Genomic DNA, 23,019 nt, shown 5'->3' with positions numbered 1-23,019 from the left:
GTCATCATATCTTTGACTAGCATTTTTTAAGAACAGTTAGATAAGATATGCCTTTATTAGAGAAAAGCCATGACATCACCATACCATTGCTTTTCTTACCCTTAGCTCATATTCAACGATTAAACTAATAAGAATAATTTTGACGCATCTGGAATGCCAAAAGGGTACAAAACAAAAACTATCGTGTTCAGTAGTTGTCGTGGAGGGTTGGTGGGTGGCGGCAGTGCGCAGTAAAGCTGTTTGCCACCCGCCATCAGAAGCGAAGAAGAAGACTCTAAACATGGCGGCGGTCGGCAGTAACCGTGTGGATCGCCTTAGCAACTCCAATCAAAACAAAACTTCTCTAACGTCTCCGGAGAAAATCCGAGAGCTTCTCAATGAGGGGGTCTCGTCAGCGAGTACTGCTACCAACGGGTGAGTTGGAAGAACAACACAGAACTCTTTGATGCGACATAGTTGTCTGTCCTAGAACCGAATCGATGCTAATTAGCTAGTAGCAGGGCAGCAATGAAATTCAAGTAGCAAGAAGCGAAACATGTTTTCTTCAGATATGGACTGGCTTTCTCATACGTTGTACATTTTATAAAAGTGTTTGTGTAGTTGAACTGATCATGTTATCGCTTCTGTCGATGCTGTTAAAAATGTCAAGTGGGCGCTGACAGATGCATTGTTAAAGCTAAGATTAGAAACAGCAGGGCTGCTCTTTGTAGCAACTGTTGACACACACATTTTTCTTTGACTAATAAAACTGTGGGCAAGAAATGCATTGTGCATTTTTTTTATTGTAGTGGTCAAGGGGATTCAAAGGTCTCCGATGTCAGGAGCAACACTCCAGCACCTTGTGAGGCAACCAACAAAGAGGCTTTCTTCAGCAGAGTGCAGTCCTACTCGATATCCTTTTGTTGCAAATCACACATTGTACATTGGTCCTGCAGCGCAATCACTGGTTTTCCTTAGCGCTGCACTGTTTGAAATGGGCCGGTAAGCCCCGTGCGCTCTCCCCTCTCATGTGTGCCCGCTATGGCTGGATCAACATCTCCCACGACATGCTCAAGTGCTCCAGCTGCCAGGCATTCCTGTGTGCATCGCTCCAACTGACGTTAGACTTTGACAAATGTAAGGCCCTCTTGCGTGCGTCACTGCGACGGACATTAGACTTTGAAAAATGTTAATCTCCCACGACTTGGTTACGTGTTCCAGTTGCCAGGCCTTCCTTTGTGCATCGCTCCAACTGACATTAGACTTTGAAAATCCATTGGAAAAAAAAATCTAAGTCCTTCCTCTGCGTGTTGACACGAGTGATGTTAGACTTTGAAAAACATAAGCCCCTCCTCTAGTCAGCAAAGAGCCACACACGGAAGTGACCCATTTCTCCTTTCAATTTAGATGAATCTCGCATTGTGGAGCTATCCAGACAGCTTCAGACCAAACATGAGAAGTTTTGTCCCTGGCCAGACTTTCCTTGTCCAGGTAAAAGCACTCACCTTTTAGCCAAACATGGAATTTTCAGCCACTCTTGATGGGGAATATTGTCATGATTTCAGAGCGGTTGTGGATAGTGACAGCTGGGGAGCCATCAGCACTTTTGACTGCTCTCATAGAGCGTTATCAGAGTGCATTGATGCTGGGGCAGCAGCTACCATCCATGAAGCCTGAGCTGCTAAAATCAATGGTGACAAAGCACAGACACTGCCATTAGAAAGGGGATGATGTTGCTAAAATGTTTTCATTCTTGTGCTTGTTGCAGTTTTTGACCGAGGATGTTGTTAGTGCTATCCTGCAGCTCATAGAGGAAGAACAAAAACGAAAGGGAACCACATGCACAGAACCGTTTGCAGTCCAAGTGGCTGCATGCATTGTTTCTCTCTGCGGCTGGGCTGCATGGTGAGTTGATGTTACAACACCTCCCCTTGCTGACAATGCCTGTATTGATCGCCATTGTCTTTTCCTAGCACGAGCACTCACACCACGAAGCTGCCCATCCTCACCTGCTCGTACTGTATGCGCAAAGTCGGCCTGTGGAATTTCCATCAAATGGAGGACGTGGAAGGCGACGGTGATACCTCGGGAAACACTGCAAGCTCCACCGCCTCTCCTCACTCGGCTGCCCCCACTCCCATGCAGGAGGGCCAAGGGGACCAGTCGACTCCGCCCTCGCCCACGCCTCCTTCCACTCCGTGCCGCATGAAGCTGAGGAGCCAGGACTCATGTCGCTCTGACCAGGCAAGCTTAAATTTAGGCTGCGTTCACACTTTGCTGCTTTTAATCAAACCCAACATGACAAGTGTGAACACACCCCTAGTCTAGATGACCCTTCCAATGTGCCCTGCAGTCTACTTTATGGATCTGACATTTCCGACAGGGTGAAGGCATTCCCGTAGCTTTGAGAGCCCGAAGCAGAGACTCGCCAAGTCCTGTTGAAGAGCTCCCGAGTCCCTTGACGAGGGGCAAGAGGCCGGCAACACGTAGCCGAGGGCAAGGGGAGTGCGCCGGTGCCGATGGAGCCTCCTGCCTTCCCCTGGCATCTAAACGCCTGTGCCTCTCCTCAGCTGTAAGTCTTAACATTAACGTTTTAACACTCAGGAATCTCCATACTTTATTAGTTCAGGTTCTTGCTGTTTTCAGGATGACCTCGTGCACAAGAATGCATTTGACCCACTGGCTCAGCACAGGGACTGGTGCCCCTGGCTGGCGGTCGGAAAGGAGAACATGGATCCTCAGGCCAAGCCCCTTTTCAGCGCGGGGCCAGCGCCCCATCAGCAAGGCTGGAAGGCCGTCCTTGACCTCCTTGTGCCCGCAAAGAACACAGTGGCTGGCGATCCAACACAAGTAAGTCAGTCGGTCAGTTTATTTTCAACATTCTTGGCAAAATGTACAATGAGAACTTGAAATTGTTTCACTTGAAATTGTTTCACTTGTACAATGCACCACGCTCAAAAAGGAGTAGGCTGAAGCAGGCTGATAGTTTGTTCACAAAAAAGTAACAATAAGTATACACAAATGAATAGTGTATAAGTACGTAGGTGGAACCTTAGTACAATATTAGTTTCGTTTCTAAATCACTCTCTTCTGTCTTTGCTCCCAGAGTCCACCTGATCAATCTAAAAGGGTGTTTGCTATATTCCAGCAGTGGCAGGTATCTGCTTCATCTAAGTAGAACGTTTCTGCACCACTAGAATGACCAGTTGAGCAAGCGTATCAAGTCAAATCAACGTATGCCATCGCTCTGTGGAGGACAACAAACGAGCACGTAAATGTTGGGAGGCAAGCGCTTCACATCTATGTCAGTAATCCTCCATGTCGATGGTGTGGAAGACGAGAAATCCCTGACAATGAGAACGAGCCCACGAGGCTTGACACTGGATAGGCAAAGTTTACCTTGAACATAATGTCGAATCTTGATGACAGTGTTAGAATATCACCTTGAATAGTGTGAAGATGTGTGCTGTGTGTGTGAGTGGTGAACTGATTATTGCAGGAAAAGAACCATGTGCCATCAGCGTTGAAACATGTTAGCTTGAGACTGCCTTGGCTTTTTTTTTTTTTTTTTTCCTTCCCGTGACATCCCATCGCTTATGTAGTCTTCACTACCCTGCATGTGTTGTTTAATAAAACGTTCTTCTGAAACATTGTGAAATATTTCAAATGTAATATAGTCTTTTTAAAAATGTTGTGATTTTGCTGTTAATGTCTTCAAAAAATAGACATTAAAATAGACATTAAATTAAACAGAGTATACAGCATGTTAAGACCAGGGGAAAATTACAAGATTTTGCACTGGTGGATTAACTGCATTAAGTCGAGCATCAAAATGTAATAAGAAACAGGAGCAAGAGTCCCAAAATTGTCACAGCATTGAAAACTGAAACCTGCTGTTTAAGTTCACGGCCTTAAAGCCAAAATCTGTCTTTCATGTCACTTATTGTCAGACATTCACACTGTCATGACCTTAAAAGGGAAGAAGCGAGCCAAGGGTTGCACACAGTCATCACATTTCTTGAAATATCATTTTGTTTCTTCTTACTCCTTTTCCGACATGCTGAATGGTGTAAATGTAATCGTGATGTGCCTGAATGTAACTTGTTAATCATGTCCAAAACAAATAAACCATCCCATGCCATTTTTGACTCATGCTCCTGTTTCTTATTGTTACATTTTGATGCTGTACATACAACAGAACATTTTCCCACTGACATTTTGTAAATTGTAAAAAAAAAAAAAAAGTGTCAAAATGTGCCACGGGTCAATAAAAATCCACTGCGAAATCTGAATACCTGTAATTTTCCCCCAGTTTTAAGATTTTGTTATTAAACACTAGGTTAGTGCTGTAATCACACCATAACTGTATGGACATAACTCAAGGCTTTCTTTTAAGAATGTACTTTTATACTTAATTTATCAGATGAATTGAAGCCATGATGAGTCAAACATTACTTACAGATTTATCTAACGGAATACAACAAAGTAACGTCTGTCATGTTGCTGTATAACGTTGTCTGGTGTCTTCTGCTTGAAAAAAACTACAGACATGTCCGTCGGCGGTGACGCTCAGTCGCGCATATATGACGTAGGCGCGGAGGGATCCCAGCTTGTCAGAACCATGGCCAGAGCGCTGAGAGAGAGGCAGTGAACGCCAGTCAGTCGTCTTGTTTAAAACGTTCAGTTCGGCCATCGAGGAGGACGGAGACGCTCCAGCTGGGAAGATCGTCATCGTTTGCGGCCAAGCCAATGTTAACTTTTGGATAAGACACTTTTGCTAGACTCTGCTAGCGTGTCCGGGAGGGGGGGCTAGCTTTCCGTTGACCTGCCTGTGTTCCTGCGGTGGAAATAGCCAAAAATGTCGTCTCCAAGTCCGGGCAAAAGACGAATGGACACCGATGTGGTGAAACTGTATCCTTTTCGCAAAACAACTCAACAACTCCACGGCCTCTTAGGACACTTTATGTCCTATTTGTGTATTTATGAGGGACACTGCTAATACTGTATTGTCCACACACATAGAGCCTCCATTGTCAGTGACTGGTGTTTGTGTAAACAACATTTTGCTAGCACAGCCTTGGCTAGCTTGTGAAGAATTTACTAGACTATAAAGACAACCCAACGAGCTAATAGCACCCACACTGTGTCTTTTATAAGGAATACATTCTAGTAAAATGACGGTTTGTTTGGCTAACCTGGAACAAGATCGAGTGGATGCTAACGTTGTTGTTGTTCACCCTCCGGATCCCCCTTTGCATGGAGTTTCTTTGATGTTTTTTTATGTTTGACTAGAACAACAACACAAGGGCAACGTCTTGGCCTTGCATGTTGTCAACAATATCGGAGTCATATTTGGTCCATTTTTACACGTTGGCACATCAGCTTGTTTACATAATGCATGGCGGACGTCAGCTGAGACCCCTGCTGCTGCTGTCCTTCGCTCTTTACACTTCGAAAAAGGCATTTTCGTGTGTAATTTAAAACACACGCGCTACCCGATGGGGTTTTCAAATCTGTTGCCTTTCGAGCAGCTGTCACTTGTGAAATGATAGCATGGTAGTAGCTGATGGTAGCTTAGCATGCTAGCGACCAGTCTTGTTGGTTGCTTTTCAACATCAAAATGGCCACCTGATCGTCAGAGGATCGCCCTACTCTTACTTGTGTGGCCTCTCTGCAAACAAAACAAGGCGAAAATAATGTGCAGATTGAGTGAAATCATATCTTAAAGCGCGGAGAAAGTTGAAGGTGCACGGCAGGTGTTGCAAGGCCAACTTTGCACCGAGGTAGCTGCTTGGCATTTGTGTTTGTTTGACTTCCTGTGACAACTGGAACTTTTTGCCTAAAACAGCATAGCCCATGTATTGGTCTAGAACAGGGGTGCTGACACTTTTTCAGCCTGCGAGCTACTTTTAAAATGAGTTTTAAAAGTCCCAAAGGTCTGCATCCTCTTAACATAGAAAATACATTTATATATGAATGGGTGATATATTTTATCAATGTGAGTATTTATGTACGTTGTGCATGTATATCAGGGGTGCGCACACTTTTTCAGCATACAAGTTACAAGTTGACATGATCTATTGCATACTATAAAACATTTAACATGTACATAAAATCTAACTGGTAGTATTGATTAGTATTTCACATTCAGTTTCAAAGTTAACAGGTAATCAAAGTAATTGATATCATCATTCAATAATTCACAATTCAATTCAATATGGCAATAAAGATAATTACACATAATTCCTCAACAGTTGTGTACATAACATGAGCAGTATGTCTGTCACAATGGCTACGTAGTGTTCGTTAGACACGCAGTTTGTGTTTTACATCCAGTTAGCATTTGCTATCAAACATTACAGATGTACAAGAAATGGAAATTTTGCAAATGACAATGCAGCCGAAGCCAAAAAAGGTTTCAGCAATGGGCACGTTTTCCAATTCATCATGAAATAATAATTTAACAGGCAGGAGTGTAGAAAAGATGAATTTCTATAGCGGAGTTCAGGACGCCAAGCAAAGCCATCAAGCAATTGACTTGTTTTCTACACAACTAGCCGCTACAAATGAGCAGACAACGTTTGTGATAGATATAGGTGTCTAAACGCTGAGTTAGTTTATCCGTAATCAGAACAATAAAGATGAAAGTCGTCTCTGTTCGTGGCTTGAGACGTCTGTTCACCACTTAATCGCCAGCGAATCAGGAAGGGATCTTAATGTCAGCTGACTGATGTCATATGACATCTACAAAGTGACGTTTATGCAATCGGCCCACACTACCTTCGCAATCGACCGGTAGCTGGCGATCGACGTAATGGGAACCCCTGTTGTACTTTTGTGTTATTGGCCAGAAAGCACAGGAGGGAGGTGCTTAGAACAGCTGACAGGATGGCAGTAAAGCTGTGCTCCTAAAACGGGGAAGTTGTTCTAGGAGTCACTATGCATACTGTATGCATTTAGTTGTGTTAATAATACAAGAACTGGCACACACATTCATCCTTCGGGGAAAAGACTGGGGGGGGAGGACTGCTTCTGTCATGCATAAAGGATCTTTGAGTAGCGTTTTTGCCTAAAAACAGCAGTCGGTTCCCTCAATATAGTATCTTAAACATTTTTTTGCAGTAGGTGCCTAAAAACAATAGCGCACTCTTGTCATATTGACAGTATTGAGTATTTTGCAGCTGGTGTTTAAAAACGGCGACAGTGCTCCTGTCGTTGAGATTGTTCTTAGTGGGTCCTAAAAAGCAGCACTGTGCTCATGTCATATTGAAGATCTTTGACTGCTTTTTACAGACATCCTTAAAAACAGCGGAGGCCTTTTCATAGTAAGGATCCTTTTTTTTGTAGTTGATCCATAAAAACAGCAGAGTGCTCGTGTCTTAGATTTTTGGCAGTAGGTCCGTAAAAACAGCACCGTGTGCTCTTGTCATATTGACTATGTTGGACTGCTTTTTTGATCTTTGTTTTGCAGTTGCTCGTTAAAAACATCACAGTGCTACTGTCACTTGGATCGTTGACTAACATTCTTGCGTTAGATCCTAAAAAACAGAAGCAGCACTTTGCAGATGGTCCTTAAAACAGCAGAGTGTTCCTACCATACAGATCTTGGATTAGCATCTTTTTGGTACTTCCTTGTAAACAGCCATCTTAAAAAAAATGCCATTAGTTAATTCAGCCATTAGAAAATGTAAACGTGCACCCCCACCCCCCTAATGGAAAAGACAGATTTCACTACGGCCACCACCTGCTCACTTCTGTTAGCTAGCATGTGAGGGGGCTCGTTTGCTGAACATGGGTGCCCCCCTTTCCTGGTGTAACCAAACCTCTAAGAACCCGCCCCCCCACCTCCACCCCCCTCATATGAGCTCATCATCAAGCTTTCATTTGCCACTGCCAAAGCCACCGCAGAGCCCGGAATCTGGAGCGAGGACGGTGAGGGAATTCCTGCATAGAATGACCTCAGTGGGTCGTACGCCCGCTGGATTTAAGTGTCAGGCTTTGTCCTGAGCTTGGCTCCTTTGATACCGTAGTCATCCCAGTTACATGACGTCTCGCTGATATATAAATAGGATGGTTGACACAAAACGTCCTGAAGAGACATAGAATGAGCATTGTCCTCCATTGGGCCGAGCTTACGTTGTTGTGTACAGCAGAAGCATGATGGACTTCTGCTAACATGCGATGCAACATTGGCAGCTACTCCCTCCACACGCTTTCTAGCAGTGAGCTGCTGGAATTCCAGCACAGGTTGCCCACAAAGGACTTTTAAGCCTTTTGTGAATGTGAGCTCTTGTGGCGTCTGGACTATGGAATTTGGTGCTAGAGAATAGGGAGGCTGGACACTTTTAACAGTCGTTAATATTCAGAAAAAATGTGCTGCAAAAGTTGCGTTTTTCTGGGACTTGTTCCGGAAAATCAGAGGGGAGCTTGTCCGGCTTTCTCATGGTCGGCGACATTGGGTGCGACAAACATTGTGGAAGATTCCTAAAAACAGCATAGCACTTCTGTCACATACAGCATCTTGGTTAGGGTTTGTTTTTTCCATAGTTGCCCAAAAACAGCGTGGCTCTCTTTCATGTAGATGTTTAGTAGAGCCATAAAAACAGCAGTGCACCTGTCATATACAGTAGAGCATGGGACGGGGGTCAGATTTGGCCCACCACATCATTTTTTGTGGCCCGCAAAAGCCTGGAAATAATTTGTACTGCATGTGATTGGGGTTTTTTATTTTTTTGTTGTGGCACTTTGGGTGGAGTCACCCTTATTCCACCCAAATGATGGTCAACGGCAGGCAGAGGTCTCACTCCACTGCATCTTAACAACTGTCGTTCTGCGCCACAAAAGAGCGAAAGCAGTCTCGGTCTGGGCCTACCTCAACCTGACAGAATAAATGTTTGGATCTTGCACCGTCCCCTCTTTTTTAGGGTGTCCTGTCTAGTCTTTGAGCACGAACTGATGAAGCCTGCTTGGACGAGCAGCAAAACGTCCTCTAACGGTCCACTTGTGCGACTCAGTTTCAGACAAAGCTGCGGCTTGTGTTTATTTGAGTAGATTCCTAAAAACAGCTCATGCCTGTCATTTACATCATCTTTGACGAGCATCTTGCCCCCAGTAGATGCTTAAAAACAGCTGCGCTGTCCTGTCCTTAATGGACCTTTCGAGTAGCATTTTTTTTCACTCGATTGCTTCCTAAAACAGTAGAGGATCTGTGACTGGTGTTTTTCCTGCAGTCTTTGACTAGTGTTTATTTTAGCCCAAAAAAGAGCAAAGTGTGCCTGTCAGAGAGGATCTTTGACAAGCGTTTTTGTGGTAGGACCTTAGCGTAAAGCAGAACAAACGCTCCTGCCTTTTAGGAGGATCTTTGACTAGCATTTTGATTCCTAAAAACAGCAGCGCGTGCCTGTCATACAGAGCATCTTTGACAAGAGTTTTTGCAGGAGATCCATTAGACTCTTTGATGTTGTATTCTACCTTTCGTCACTCTTGAAAATGATTGTCTAGCTTTTCTGTGAAGCAATGTATATTCGGCACAGCGGGGAGTTGTCGAGGGCCAAGCGCTACCCCCTCCCTCCCAGTTGTGGCTGTTATCCATTTAAAAAAAAAAAAAAAAAAAAAAAAAAAAACAGGTGAGTGCGACCGCTCTGAAGCATTCCCTTTTTCCTCGACGTCAAGTGTCGATTCAGCATTTTGCCTTCCAGCCTCATTTGGTCGCATTCAGGGGTCAGTTTGTGTCTCACTCCCCCCCAGCTCCTCCCACTCTCTCCGTAGGTTGAATGAGCTTCATCCACTCGCCACTTCATTGTCGCGCTCCTGACACATGACATCCGGATACCATCAGAAGCCTTTTGTTGTCTTGTTTCCAAGGCCTCCAGTCACAGGCTCCTAGAACCATTAAGACCACACTGGGCCCCCCCAGTTGTGGATTAGACCTGCCCCTCGTATTTAATTGTTCATTAACTAGCATATCTGAGGAGGAGGGATGGTGGCCCTGATTGACAGATCTGTACTTGAGGTTCAGGACTATGCCATCCCCAGACTGTAGGAGGTTTGAGGCCCTTGCTGTTAATCCCACGACCCAAACGGTGACGCTCACCGCATGCATGTGTGAGTTCTCCGAGACAGATTGACTGAAGGTTCTCTCTTTGTTTTATTTATTTATTTTTTTTGCACAACTTTTTTAAATTCACCCGCAGCTTGCCATTCACATGCTCTTGGCATTCAATCACAGCGGATCATTACATGGTGTACAGGCCCCATCACCTCCCCCCCTGTCCTTTGTGTTTCTTATCTCATCGCCTCAGAATTCAGCCTTGTCAGCACTGTCATCACCACGTCAGTGTTGAAACCCTGCTGTGGGCTGTGTCAACATGGATTGAAACTAACTATCCCTGGACTCGATAAGTAAAGACAGCATTGTTTTGATGCTTGTGTGCATTCATGCAGTCTGTGCTCCAGTACCCTTTGGATGTTCTTAAAAACAGAATGCACGGAATCTAGTTTGCTTCTTTTCGCTAAATCCCTGATAAAAACAGCATTCCCGTGCTGTTAGAGGATCTTTGACTAGCAATTTTTTCTCCATTAGGTTCTTTAAGACAGCAAAGCGCTTTTCTTCGACTAAAAACAGCACAGCGTGCCTGTCATGTAGATGTTTTTTTTTTTTTTTCAGTCGACCCCTAACGACCGGCAGAGCACTTTTGTCATTAGGAGGATCTGACTATCATTTTTGTGAGCAGATCACTAAAAACAGCACAGCACTTCTGTAATATAGAGGATCTATGACCAGTAGGTCTTTAAAAACAGCAGAGTGCTGCTGTAATATTGAGCATCTTTGACTAGTGTTTTTTTTTTGCAGAGGACTGCAAAAAACAACAACAGAGGACTCCTGTCACAAAGGATCTTTGACTAGTATTTTTGTTACTAAAAACAGCAGACCGCTCCTGTAACATAGAGCAGCTTTCACTAGCATTTTTTTCAATAGATACCTAAAAACAGCAGCGCACTGCTGTCCTATAGACTAGTGACTACTATTTTTTTTCCCAGTAGATTCTAAAAAACAGCACAGCACATCCATCATTTGGATGATTTTGACTTGCATTTTTTGCAGCGGGGTGCTTCTGTAATAGAGACGATCTTTGACCAGATTTTTTTTTTCCGGTAGGTCTTGAAAAACAGCAGAGTGCTGCTGTAATATTGAGCATCTTTGACTTTTTTTTTTATTGCAGAAGGTTCTTAAAAACAGCTGCGCACTCCTGTCATGGAGTTTGTTTGACTACTATTTGTTTTTTTCAGTGGGTCCTCAAAAACAGCCTGTAATATACAGCAGCTTTGACTAACATTTTTTCTGTAGATACCTAAAACTAGTGACTAGTATTTTTTTCCCCCAGTAGGTCGGCAGATTAAAACAGGCTCTTCCAAACCTCTAATTAACAGCCATGTTTTGTTATGCTTGCACTGCATGAGTGCACGATCATGCAGTCTGTGCGCCAGTTCCTGTTAAATAGACTGTTGATTTAGTGAAAAAAAGGCTGAAAGGAGGAGCGGCTACCTTTTTGATAGCGGTGGGTGGGCTTTCATTTGTCACCCGACCAAGACAAAAGACGACGTCAGGCCTGTGCGACACTGCAGCTCGCATACAGGGAGGGGATCAGCTAGACTCAATTTGCACGGTGATGCTATAATGGTAGTAAATTGGGCTGAGAGTTTGTGCAGAAGTACAGCTGACAGTGCGCTCCCTATGCGCTAAATTGTTCCAACTCAAAGTTGAAGGTTATTGTCTTCCAACTTAAAGGCTGTAAGATCAATGTGGACTTGTAGGCCTTTGGGACGTCTATTGATATGTAAAACCTCCCTGCAAGGTTGTTTTGCATGGACCACACGTGCGGCTATCAGTTGATTTTGTCAGGAGCTGCAAGCGCGGAGGACGGACGGTAGCAAGCATTACAACTGTGTTGAAACCAAACTGTACAGCTGAGGTTTGTTGACGGGGGAGCGCACCGTTTGTTTGGTATGAAGCGGATTAAATCCCAACTCTCGCCGTTCTTCGCCCCCGCCCCCCACCCCCCTGACGTCTGGTTTTCAGAGCGCTGTGAGGGGGCAGCTCAGGGCACAAAGTAGTAATCTGTTTAGCTCGCATAAAGTAGCATTCCATAGCTGCACTGCATGTGTTTACATGTGAAGACATTGAGTTCTCCTCGGGGGGTGGGTGTCAGTTTTGTAGCTACTTCAACAGTGGCTTCAGTGCATGCCACCATGTTGTCTTGCATGTTTCTTTGGGGAGGAGTGTCGCTGCCGCTTAGTCTTTTTTTGAAAGAGGAAGCTGTCACATGCTGGTGGACTGCTACAATACTTCCCTGCCTTTCCTTGGCGAGGCCAAATGTCGTCGTTGCCGCAGACTGTGGCTGTCTTCTATCATCTCTGCAAAAAGCGTGCTTAGTGTCTGTCATTGTGGCAGGCCGGCTGCTGTAGAAACACTTGTAAATCTGTCCTCTTTTGCACTGCTTTACACTGCTTGTACTCACACCAGCCAATCGAAGCATCCTTGGGCCCATCTCACAACTAAAGTGCAGCCTGGTTACATGCACGCACACATGCATAGAATGACTGTCATGACATTACCGATTCATGATAACTGAACCCTTTCATATTAGAAATAGACTCAAAAGTAATCCAAAAGTCATAATCCTTGCTTTTTTAACCTACCCGCGATTACATTTGTGTGCGTAATAAAGACATTTAATTAATACAGCGGTGTGCAAAGTTTTTGCACCGAAAAATGAAAGGATGCAAAAGCCACTTTGGTGAAGATATTTTGTAAAGCAACACATTTACGCTAAGAAGTTAAAGTCGTCCCTCGCTACATCACGGTGCGAACGTCGCTCACTCAATTTTCAAAATTAGTTAAATGATTGCCGTTTGATGAGACACTACCGTAACACTGCATGAAGTCAGCCATAGCACGTCTGACATGACATAGAAAAAACACAAGTTCTCCTCCCGTTCCGTGTGGAAGTGGTACGTTTTTGGTTTATTACTGTGTCCTTTGTCCCCACTCAGTTTGAAACCCTTTTGTAAATAAATAAATTGGAGGCTAACTATAGTTAGCTCCATAGCATGCTATTGCTTAAAGCGGTGGCTGTCTCTTGTGTCCCTGCAGTGATCCTGCAGCCTGCGCATTGTAAACAAAGAATAATAGGCATGGAAAGGTGACTATAGGGGTGTTATTTTATGTCCACAGAGCTCATGTCAAAAATGTCAAAAACTGTAGACAATAAACAGGTTTTCTATGGTCTAACTACAAAAATATTACATTTATTAATACTGACTCCTACTTAGCGTAAATTCACTTATCGCGGTCGGGTCTGGAACCAGTTCCGATTGTAATGCAACTGCATATAAATTTCAAGAAAAAACTGCACTTCAGCTTTGTGATATAGGCGAAAAAGCCTATTATTAGTACTGAATGACGGTCGGTCTTTGCTCCCCCCTCACCTTTGCTGTTTTTTTTTTCTACTTTTCCAAGTATTTCAACTTTCTTCTTAAATAATCTTTTAAATCTTAATCAAAATGTTCTACTCTGACTATTATGAATTTTATTCCCATAATGTAACATTTTTATACATGGAATTTTCCAAATATTACAGCTTTATTTTGTTTAATTTATTTATCATAATATTAGGACTTTAAAAAAGTGGGGAGAAAACATGGAAAAACGTCCTTTTTTTTGGTATTTCAACTCTATAGTAGTAAAATTACATTATTTTCCTCTTATTATTTTCATAAAATTACAACTTCTCATTGGATTACAACTTTTTTTCTTTAATTTTTAAACTTTATTCTTGTAAAATTAATGCAGTTTTAAAACCCTTTTTGCCACCGCTGTTTTTAAATTTTTAAATTTTCTTATTTAGAATGTGGCGTCGGCCGCAAACGGCCCCCCAGGCCACACTTGAATTAATGTGACGACCATGGCCAAGTTGAGGTGTACCACAAGGCTCTTAATTGGGTCCGCTCTCTTTATGAGCATAGTTATGAATCCAGTTCTACTGTAATGATGTAGCACCTTGCTTTGCCCTGCACTGGAAACTTTTGTGGTTTTTTTTATTTCTGACGTGCGTGTTGAAGTGTTTGACTCGTCTCCTCCCGGCCGCATTGCAAAGCAGTGATGTCACTGAGCCACCGCTACGTACGTCCTTCTTTGACAAGTCTTCATGCCCTCAGCAAGCTGCTTTTGTTGGCTGACCTTATTCTACCCTCCTCGCTTTTTATCTTGCTTTTCCCTGCCGGCTTCCGGAGGGTTGCAGTCTCATTAGCTTCTTCGCTGTCCTTTTTATGTTTTTCACTAACCTGTCAATTGCTGCCTTTTTCCCTGCTGGAGGAGCTCACTTTCAGAACATGTCAGCTGGTGGTCACACTACTGCTTTAAAAGTCACTCTTCACATGCGAGAGCAGAACAGGGCGATGCCGTTGAGTGGTATGCTTGCATTTTCTGCAGTGTCACCGTGGTGACAAGACATTGACGCAAGTAGGTGGTGATTTCAAATGACTTATGCCTGCAAGCTCAACTAGAAGGTGATGATCGGCCATGTTTGTTTTCCATACTTGGGATGAGGTTGGGGATATTTTTAAAGCGCTACGGACCGGAATAAAAACATGTCTACACCGCAATTTGTAGCATATTTATACTCTAGAGCCTCTTTGAGGTCGGATTGAGAGATGAATATTTGTTTACGAGGAGCTAGTCTGCAGCATATATAGCACAGTCCTGTGAAAAATGCTCTTCTACTCCTGAAGCGCTGTGCTAAAAAAGAAGCACCCCTGCAGTGATGCTTGTGCTCTACTTTCTGACAAACCCCACAGGTTGACTTGAAATTTCTCAAACACCTCAACGCGCTCTCCAAGATCCTCACTGTAACTTGAGGGTGTTTAGTCGGAATCGCCATGAAAAATGACACACACCTTTTAAGGGACTGACAAGCATACACTTTGAGCAAGATTGGCTGGAAAACATGGCCGCCGTCAGGCATCTTTGTAGATTCGCTGGCCGGGACAGAGCAACTAATTGTGCATAAGTCGCTGACCATTTGTTTAATGATCATAAAGCTTTGAGGACGTCTGTTTTACATGTTTGCTAACATGTCTTCCATAGCATTTTGACCAAAACCTACAGGGGGTGCCACAAAGGTCACTTACAGCACCTCCATGGTGTCCTAATTGTTTATTATATTACATTAAAGCAGTGGCGGGCGTTGCATTTGGCACCTGGGCCTTCAGTGGGGACTCCTAGGCCTTCAGTGGGGACTCCTAGGCCTTCAGTGGGGACTTCAAGACCTTCAGTGGGGACTTGACCAGACACATTTTTTCTTGGCAGACACTGTGAGGGTAAATATTGTTAAATCAAAATGATAATAATAATTATGCTCATAATATATATTGCCATACGTTATCCTCTGTCCCCATGTGCCACCTAAAAAGACAAACGCTTACGTTATACAAAAGTGTCAGGTGTGTAACAAGTGTAAATAGAACTATAGTTTAAGTGAAGACAACTGTGAACCTCTACACTACATACTTTATGGCACAGTTTAGAATCAATATTTATCTAAGAACACAACAAAAATATATCTGCTCATCACAGATGTCAACTTTGCCTCCTCAGTCAGCCATTTTGGGCGTAACTTAAGTCATTGAACAGTTTGTTCTGATCAATCAATCAGAAGCTGGGGCCTGCAAACTGGCCCCGAGAGGCGAATCGGAAGTCTGATGGGCAAAAAAAACAGCCCCGTTGGCAACGGCAGGTATGTGACGCGACAGCACTCCTGATTCTGAAGGCCCTGGGCAGATAACATTGATATGGCAACACACAGAAGCTGAACTCTGATTGGACAAAAAAAAACCCAACAAATCTCACATACGCTACAGGAAGCAGTGCAGCCAGAAACGCACTAAATGACTAAATGAACATAAGAGTGTTGGGAATGAGTGAATTTAATTTAATAGTAGAATTGAAGTTGAAAATGTAGGTCAGCGCTTCTGGTAGTGGTTAGGCCAGCTGAGAAGACTTTGCTGGCCCTGACTGCATACCGCTGCATTAAATGTGCTTCATACATGAAGAGAAAGGAGTAGATTGATTCCGTTTGTCATATCAGACGACGAGTGTGCGTGGAAAGATAATGACACCCATGCTAGCCACAGATTATGACTTATCTATACTAATCCAAGGTAAAGGGAGGGTGTGGCTTAGTGTGCTCTATAACTGTATAAGTCAGTCTCCATCCACTAGAGTTTTGTGCACTGTAACACACGTGTGTACTATTAAAAGTGCATTACATACACAAAACAACACTAGACATGAAACCACAAGAGCGTACTATGAAGATGATATTAGCGTATCATAACTGTTGATAGTCTGTACCGCCCCTTGCCTCACTGCGTCCTTAGAAAGTCCAAGCAGTGACACTGCTAAAAGCCTAAAATAAACACCCCCCCCCCAGTTTGATTTAACCCTCAGGGATGGGTGGTGGTGGGGTCAGCGCTTAAAGCTAACAGGATACATGCTGGACCAGAACAGACAAGCACGGCACGGCACGGTCAGCTGACGTCTCAGGGCAGTGTTGCTGCTGTTTTTTAAAATTGTAGCGCTGAGAATGAAAGGGGGGAAAAAGGAAAAGTAGCACATATGGTACAAAAATAACAATGTTGTCGCACTAATGTGGGCAGCTCGTTTGTTTGTGTTTTGTTTTATTTGTCCTTGACCGCCTGTCCAGCATCGAGAGCAAACATGAAGTCACCATTCTCAGCGGACTCAACGAATTTGTAGTGAAGTTTTTTGGACCACAGGGAAGTAAGTAGAAGTCCATGTCATCATCCCCCCCCCCAATGTCTCTGTTTGTCACGGTTTGTTGGAAAAAGACATCTGATGTGCATCCAGCTGTGCCAACTGGAAGATGAAGAGCTTTTCATTGAATTTCTTTTTGTGCGTGTATAAAGGAAGTAAAGCAGGCTTTTCAGTGAAAACACAGGAAACACCCCCCTTCCCTTTTTAAACCGCACAAAAAAATAAAATTCACTTTGCCTTCAACATACAAGAAAAGTACTGTGATGTCCGCTCACAATTTGTGTGTCACATTCAGCGCCGTACGAGGGCGGTGTGTGGAAGGTGCGAGTGGACCTCCCGGATAAATACCCTTTCAAATCACCATCAATAGGTACAAGACGGCCTGCCGCCTTCACACACACACACACACACACACACACACACACACACACACACACACATCACTACCATGCAAAAGCACCTTTTAATTCACATTTCTCTGTTTTCAGGATTCATGAACAAGATTTTCCATCCCAACATTGACGAAGCGTAAGTTGACATTTAGTGTTTATTATCGAGGCCTGTCGGCCGTGTTGAATGAGTTGATGTCGTGTTTGGCAAAGTGTGTTCCTCGGATGAATGAAAACATGGCCAAATGGAAAATGCAATTTTTGCGCATGCAGAAAAATGGCACATCTTTTTCCAGTTTTCTGAAAGGATTCTTTGCTACAGAAATAATGTGTTTGTATTATTTTAGTGTTTTGTTTGTTTTTTTTTTTTGTAAAAACAAAAAAACAGCAAACAACAGGTTAATGTTTATAATATGTGATATTTTGTTATGTATTTTTCTGGCTGAAGCAGCACCGGCTGCTCATTGAGAAGACACACCGAGTGTCCCAAAGTGTCCAATAAGACCAGAAAAAGTCACAAGATTTTTCGTTGGCTGCTTTTTTGAAAAAGAGAATCTGGAAGGGTGTGAATATTTGCTAAATATTGCAGCAACACTGATCCCTCCTGCTACATCTTCTTATTCTCTGGCAGACCAGGTGGGTATGAGGTGTGTTAAGAAGCCCAGTTGGAATGACAACGCTACATTTAGGCCCGCTTTAATGGCCAATAGGCAGCGAAGACTTAAATGTTGAATCTGCTCTGCAAACTACATCCATCAGAGTGCATGTGCTTCTTAACGCTTGACTGTTGTGTTGTAGGTCAGGAACGGTGTGTTTAGATGTCATCAACCAGACGTGGACAGCTCTTTATGGTGAGTATGCATCATAGAGGCGTGTGTGTGTGTGTCTTTGTGTTCATCTTCTCACTGAGGGGAGCGGCGAATACTAACGAGGCAACGCCCTCGCCTAGAAAAGTCAGAGGCTCTTTGACGGGGATGATTTAGTGGTCAGTTGCAAGGGAGAGACGCCCCCGCAACCTCCATCATCCGTCTTTTATTAAAGGTCCCGTGTTCTACTCTTTACCAACAATGGTAAAGAAGAGGTCCCGCCATAGTGCATTGGAAGTGTGTAGCCTCCATGCTGGAATTTAGACAGCGTAAACTGCCGTTTTGTACGTCTGTAGCTTTAATGCTAATGAGCCGTGCTTATCCACGCCCAGCGTGTGCCTCAGAGGACCACTATAGTGCGCTTGATCCATTTGTCCAACCAAATAGATGCCACATATCACACAGCGTACAAACAAGCTAACATTAAGGAATGGGACAGGGGGGCACAGACTTCAGCAACACTAGCATAGTGCTATGGTTACATTTCCAGTTAGCAGTTCTTAATGCTTCCGGTTAGCGGTTCTCATGGAGAACACTAGCGTTTCCGGTTAGCGGTTCTCACTGTGAACGCCAACATTTCTAGTTAGTGGTTCTCATGGTGAATGCTAACATTTCTAGTTAGCAGTTGTCACTGTGAACGCTAACCTTTTCAGTTAGCATGAGAACTGCTGCCATTTCCAGTTTGCAGTTCTTAACGTTTCCTGTTAGCGGTTCTCATGGTGAACGCTAACATTTGTAGTTGGCAGTTACCATGGTTACAGCTCCCACGTCCGCAGCTGACTGACGGATGTGTTGAAGATGTGTAGTGAAGCCTGATTATTTTCATTTTTTACAGAGCAAACGAGTGCAGGCATTAAAATCTGTCGTGTTGCTTTTTTAGACCTGACCAACATCTTTGAGTCGTTCCTGCCTCAGCTGCTGGCCTACCCCAACCCCATCGACCCTCTGAACGGAGACGCCGCCGCCATGTACCTGCACAGGCCAGAGGAGTACAAGCAGAAAATCAAAGGTTTGGACGAGACAACCCTAAGAGCTTTTTGTCATTTCCTGTCTCCTCCACTGAAGTGTTTGTGTCCTGCAGAGTACATCCAGAAATATGCAACAGAGGAGGCGCTCAAGGAGCAGGAGGAAGGCGCCGGCGACTCCTCGTCCGAAAGCTCCATGTCCGACTTCTCCGAGGACGAGGCCCAGGACATGGAGTTGTAGTGGACCCCCCCATGTCCCTCCCCTTGATAAACCCCGCCTCCTCCTCCTTTACAGAGACTATATTTGATTTCCTAACCATGGCAAAGCAGACTTATAATGTTCATATTTAAACACCTTTGATTTTTATTATTATTATTATTATTATTATTATTACTAAACAAGGATTTTTATGAATTATCTAGCGTGTAGCTCCCCCTTCCGTCATCCCTGCGTATTCCCAGAAAGGTCTTTTTGCTCCCTTGTGTGCGTCCATGGCTTCGGGGACGAGGCAAAGACAGTATTTGAGACGCACAATCACACACAGGGTATCACGCAGGATAATATGAGCCCTTTTTTCTCTCCATGTTTTTGAATTGAACAAACAGTGAAGCACCTGAATGAACAACACAGCTTCCTTGGCTTTGGATTCAGTGTTTTTTCTCTCTACGATACAAAAATGGCAGTCCAAGTATACTAAGAGAACCTGAGGATGCAGTAGTTGCTTTGTGGATCTCCTCCTCCTCTTCAACGAAAAAGCAGACGGAGGACAAGAGCACATTTCTTAACTCCACTTCCTGTCACGTGACCCCCGGACAATCCTTAAAGACTTTGGGAAGCGAGCTAGCGCACATCCAACAAATAGATACTAGCGCTCACGGCTACGTAGTTAGTTAGCGTCTGTGGTGTGATGATATGTAAAAGATGCTACGTTTGTACAGGTGTTCCCTAGCCTAGTTTCACTTCCTTCAGAGGCCCCTTGGTTTTCTCCTTCGTCTCCAGTGTTAGCTTATGTTTGCAAGCCCCACTCAGGACACACAAGCTTCCCAGAAGCTGCCAACAAAAGTTCGTCCCCTCCCAGACTACCCATCCAGTCACCACTGTGGTAAACTTCATGAATTAGACGAGAGTTTTTTTTGTTTCAAAAACAAAGTAATCCAGATTGGAATTGTTGCTTTGTGCAGTATTGTGCTGGACTCTTGTGATCCCACGTGAAAAGTTCTTCTAAAGGATAAAAAAAAGACTGGAATATGCTAATTTGTGTCCTCTCAGAGGAAAAAGCAAACAAACCGCTCTCTTTTTGTTAACACCAACAGGTTTTGCTTTGAAATGAGGCTTTGTGCACCTGCTGGGAAATAAAGTGATGGTATACTCGGCCTCGGCCTGCAGTTTGCTGTGGAAAATGAACGTAAACGCTGCCTTTTACTCTTTGAAAACACATTAGAATAGCTTCATTGGAGCTACAGAGCAGCTTAAATGCTTTCATTTACCAACTAGAAGTGAAGGATTGTGCATTCGGAGACCCATCCGTCACCCCCCCGCGTCCCTTCCTCCCTGTTGTCCGGGTGTGGATCAGTTATAGCACACAGCAGCATGGTGGGGGTTTTTTTATTTTTAGACATTTTTCAACCAAAAAAAACATGCACCCTTGGTTTTATGGATTTTCACACCACGCCCCCTCTTTTGTATATTTTATTTTTTATTTTCATTGCATTGTAAAGTGGGCATGCTTTGTCAAAACAAAAAAAGACAAATGCTCTCCATGAAATAGGCTTATAACCTCATACATAGTGGTGTAAAAAATACTGTTATAACTTCTTTTTTTAATAAAACATTCAATGTGTATAAACGGGCTTTTTGTATCATTATTTTCGATATAGGTTTTTTTTTTGCGCTGTTGAGCATTTTGAAAACTTCTTTAGAGGAAGCTGCCTTGAACTTCCACGTATGGCCGCTGGGTGTCAGTGTTTCTCCATCTACCGCTTTGGACGCCACTATAGCACCTCTATTAACATACTAGAAGTCAAAAAATGTGTTAATTATTCTTCTATTACATATTTAATTTAATAACACGTAATTGTATTACATCTTCTAATATCCCTTGACATTTTTATGGTTTTATTTTATTTTTTGCATTTTGCGATTTAATTTTTTCCATCTTATGAACCTGAACTCTAATGTAAATGTAACTCCTTTTAGGTGCAGTTTCAGCTTTCAACCAGATGGTGGCGCCTTGTGTGCAAAGCTTGACCATCAGAATGACACCAATGGTTGAAATGTGGTGACATAAGGCACTTTAATCCCCACACCACTGAAAAAAAATGTATTTTGTCACGCATGAATCTGCTGTTGCTTCTGGTCCATGACATCACTGAAGCTGCTTGTATGCTTTTTTTATATTTTTTGTGGCTTAAAGCTGCTTGTCCTGCACCTAATTACTGACACTTAAACAGTGCTACGCAATGACAGAATGAAGTATGTCTAAATCGTTGAATGTTTTATTGATGCTGTTGGTTTCTAGTGGTAGTGGAGTTTGGAGAAAGTAAATTTCAGCCTTGTTTTGCTGCAGGAGAGGAAGTCTCAGAATGATGCAGTATATTAGGTGTGCCTAATGTAAACTACAAGTTATCTACATTAGAGCCCTGTGGAACGCCACTCCCGCTTAAAGCGATTCCTTCTCACTTTGCCGCCTTAGCACATTCGATTCCATTTATTTTTTCTGTTTTTTTTTATTCCAAATCTAGAGCAATGCCTCCTTCCTCTGCACTAGGAGGGAAGGATGAGGATGCTGAAGAGGCAGCGTTGACCTCCAGAGGTTCAGCAACATGAGACGCTCAATGAAATATTTAAAGCCTCCGTTTTTATCCGCAGTGCAGGACCCCCGTGACGTACGTCGCGCCACGCCCTGATTGGTCTTGGTGGAGCCGGCCGCTGGTCATGTGACCCATGCTGCTGCCGCTTCCTTTTAAGGTATGAGCCGCCTCGGAATCAATGGCTCTATTGCGACGACGTACATTTTTAATGCATCTTCATAAGAGTATCAAGTTGGGAGCAGGCTTTGTTGACTTTATCAGCTCAGTTTCAGGTTGTGGAGGTCAAGTGGAGACTGGTCTTTACTAATAGATGACGCGGGTGCATAGCGCACGCAAAAGACATTCTAGAAAGCTTTTTCCATAAATGGGATTAGAAACAATTGATTTGACTTTTTCATTGCAGCCCTTATCCGACTGTGGGTCCTCTTTTATTCAATTATGACAAAGACTGGTGTTACTTTTTATATTATTGTGCTTTTTTTTACATTTTGTTTTCATGTTTGTCTTTTTAATGTGGCCCATTTGTGAGTAATTATTATTATTCATAATGTAACCATTTAATGTGATCATATAATCAACAATGTAAACGATATTATGTTGGGTTTTTTTATTATAATACTTCTGCTAAAAATCTATTCTGTTTTAATTTTTGTCTTCTTTATTATGGCCCATTTGTTAATTAAATGCATTGATATTGTAAAATAGCGGGTCACGGATATGCTGCAGCCTTTAGTATTAACATGTAATATATTAGTCGATGACAACGCAACTGAACACTTTATGCCGTGTTTAAATGAAACTTTTTATTATCAAGGCAAAAATAAAATCCCAACCTACACGGCCCTGTGTGAAAAAGCGATATCCCCCCTCCCCCCCTTGTTGAAACATAACTGAGATGAATTGAGATCCATCAGTGTGGAAAAGGTTAAAAAGCCATTTCTAAAGCTTTGGGACTCCAGCCAACCACAGTGAGAGCCATTATCCACAAATGGCCAAAACATGGAACAGTGGTGAACCTTCCCAGGAGTGGCCAGCCAACCTAAATCACCCTAGGAGCGCAGTGACGACTCATCCGAGAGGTCACAAATGTTCAAACACTAATATTATGAATGTTATGAATATTTTCGTGGCCTTTTTAATGGGCAAATATTCCAATGATCATCCGACAGTGTCAA

The 23,019-nt window shown here is 43.3% G+C and overlaps 2 protein-coding genes across 3 annotated transcripts; both read left to right on the top strand.

The window, feature by feature from the left end:
- The first annotated feature begins 272 nt into the window (after positions 1 to 272).
- zc3hc1 (zinc finger, C3HC-type containing 1) lies at positions 273 to 4,112 on the top strand. 2 transcript variants are annotated; one of them, XM_054752757.1, is made up of 10 exons: positions 273 to 414; positions 789 to 891; positions 966 to 1,116; positions 1,387 to 1,470; positions 1,545 to 1,672; positions 1,748 to 1,884; positions 1,953 to 2,223; positions 2,363 to 2,551; positions 2,626 to 2,829; positions 3,086 to 4,112. In XM_054752757.1, the coding sequence occupies exons 1-10, from the start codon at positions 281 to 283 to the stop codon at positions 3,155 to 3,157; spliced, it is 1,473 nt and encodes a 490-aa protein (XP_054608732.1). In that variant the 5' UTR covers positions 273 to 280; the 3' UTR covers positions 3,158 to 4,112. The 2 variants fall into 2 exon arrangements, with proteins under 2 accessions (XP_054608732.1, XP_054608731.1); XM_054752756.1 differs by having other exon boundaries at positions 2,609 to 2,829.
- A 468-nt stretch (positions 4,113 to 4,580) lies between these two features.
- ube2h (ubiquitin-conjugating enzyme E2H (UBC8 homolog, yeast)) lies at positions 4,581 to 20,893 on the top strand. The gene is made up of 7 exons (XM_054753263.1): positions 4,581 to 4,890; positions 16,743 to 16,819; positions 17,109 to 17,183; positions 17,302 to 17,341; positions 18,001 to 18,053; positions 18,949 to 19,077; positions 19,150 to 20,893. Exons 1-7 carry the CDS (start codon positions 4,838 to 4,840, stop codon positions 19,272 to 19,274), a joined length of 552 nt encoding a protein of 183 aa, XP_054609238.1. The 5' UTR covers positions 4,581 to 4,837; the 3' UTR covers positions 19,275 to 20,893.
- Positions 20,894 to 23,019: the final 2,126 nt, after the last annotated feature.

This window comes from Dunckerocampus dactyliophorus, chromosome 15, assembly GCF_027744805.1.
Source record: "Dunckerocampus dactyliophorus isolate RoL2022-P2 chromosome 15, RoL_Ddac_1.1, whole genome shotgun sequence".
Classification (NCBI taxonomy): domain Eukaryota; kingdom Metazoa; phylum Chordata; class Actinopteri; order Syngnathiformes; family Syngnathidae; genus Dunckerocampus; species Dunckerocampus dactyliophorus.
This window is presented reverse-complemented; position numbering and strand designations above follow the sequence as displayed.

Bases quoted from the DNA above. Each gene is read 5' to 3' on its own strand.
- zc3hc1 (XM_054752756.1), top strand. From the start codon at position 281: ATGGCGGCGGTCGGCAGTAACCGTGTGGATCGCCTTAGCAACTCCAAT. The intron at 892-965 runs ATATCCTTTTGT...TTAGCGCTGCAC, and splicing joins GCAGAGTGCAGTCCTACTCG to TGTTTGAAATGGGCCGGTAA. The intron at 1,885-1,952 runs GTGAGTTGATGT...GTCTTTTCCTAG, and splicing joins CTCTGCGGCTGGGCTGCATG to CACGAGCACTCACACCACGA.
- ube2h (XM_054753263.1), top strand. From the start codon at position 4,838: ATGTCGTCTCCAAGTCCGGGCAAAAGACGAATGGACACCGATGTGGTG. The intron at 16,820-17,108 runs GTAAGTAGAAGT...TGTCACATTCAG, and splicing joins GTTTTTTGGACCACAGGGAA to CGCCGTACGAGGGCGGTGTG. The intron at 17,184-17,301 runs GTACAAGACGGC...CTCTGTTTTCAG, and splicing joins TTTCAAATCACCATCAATAG to GATTCATGAACAAGATTTTC.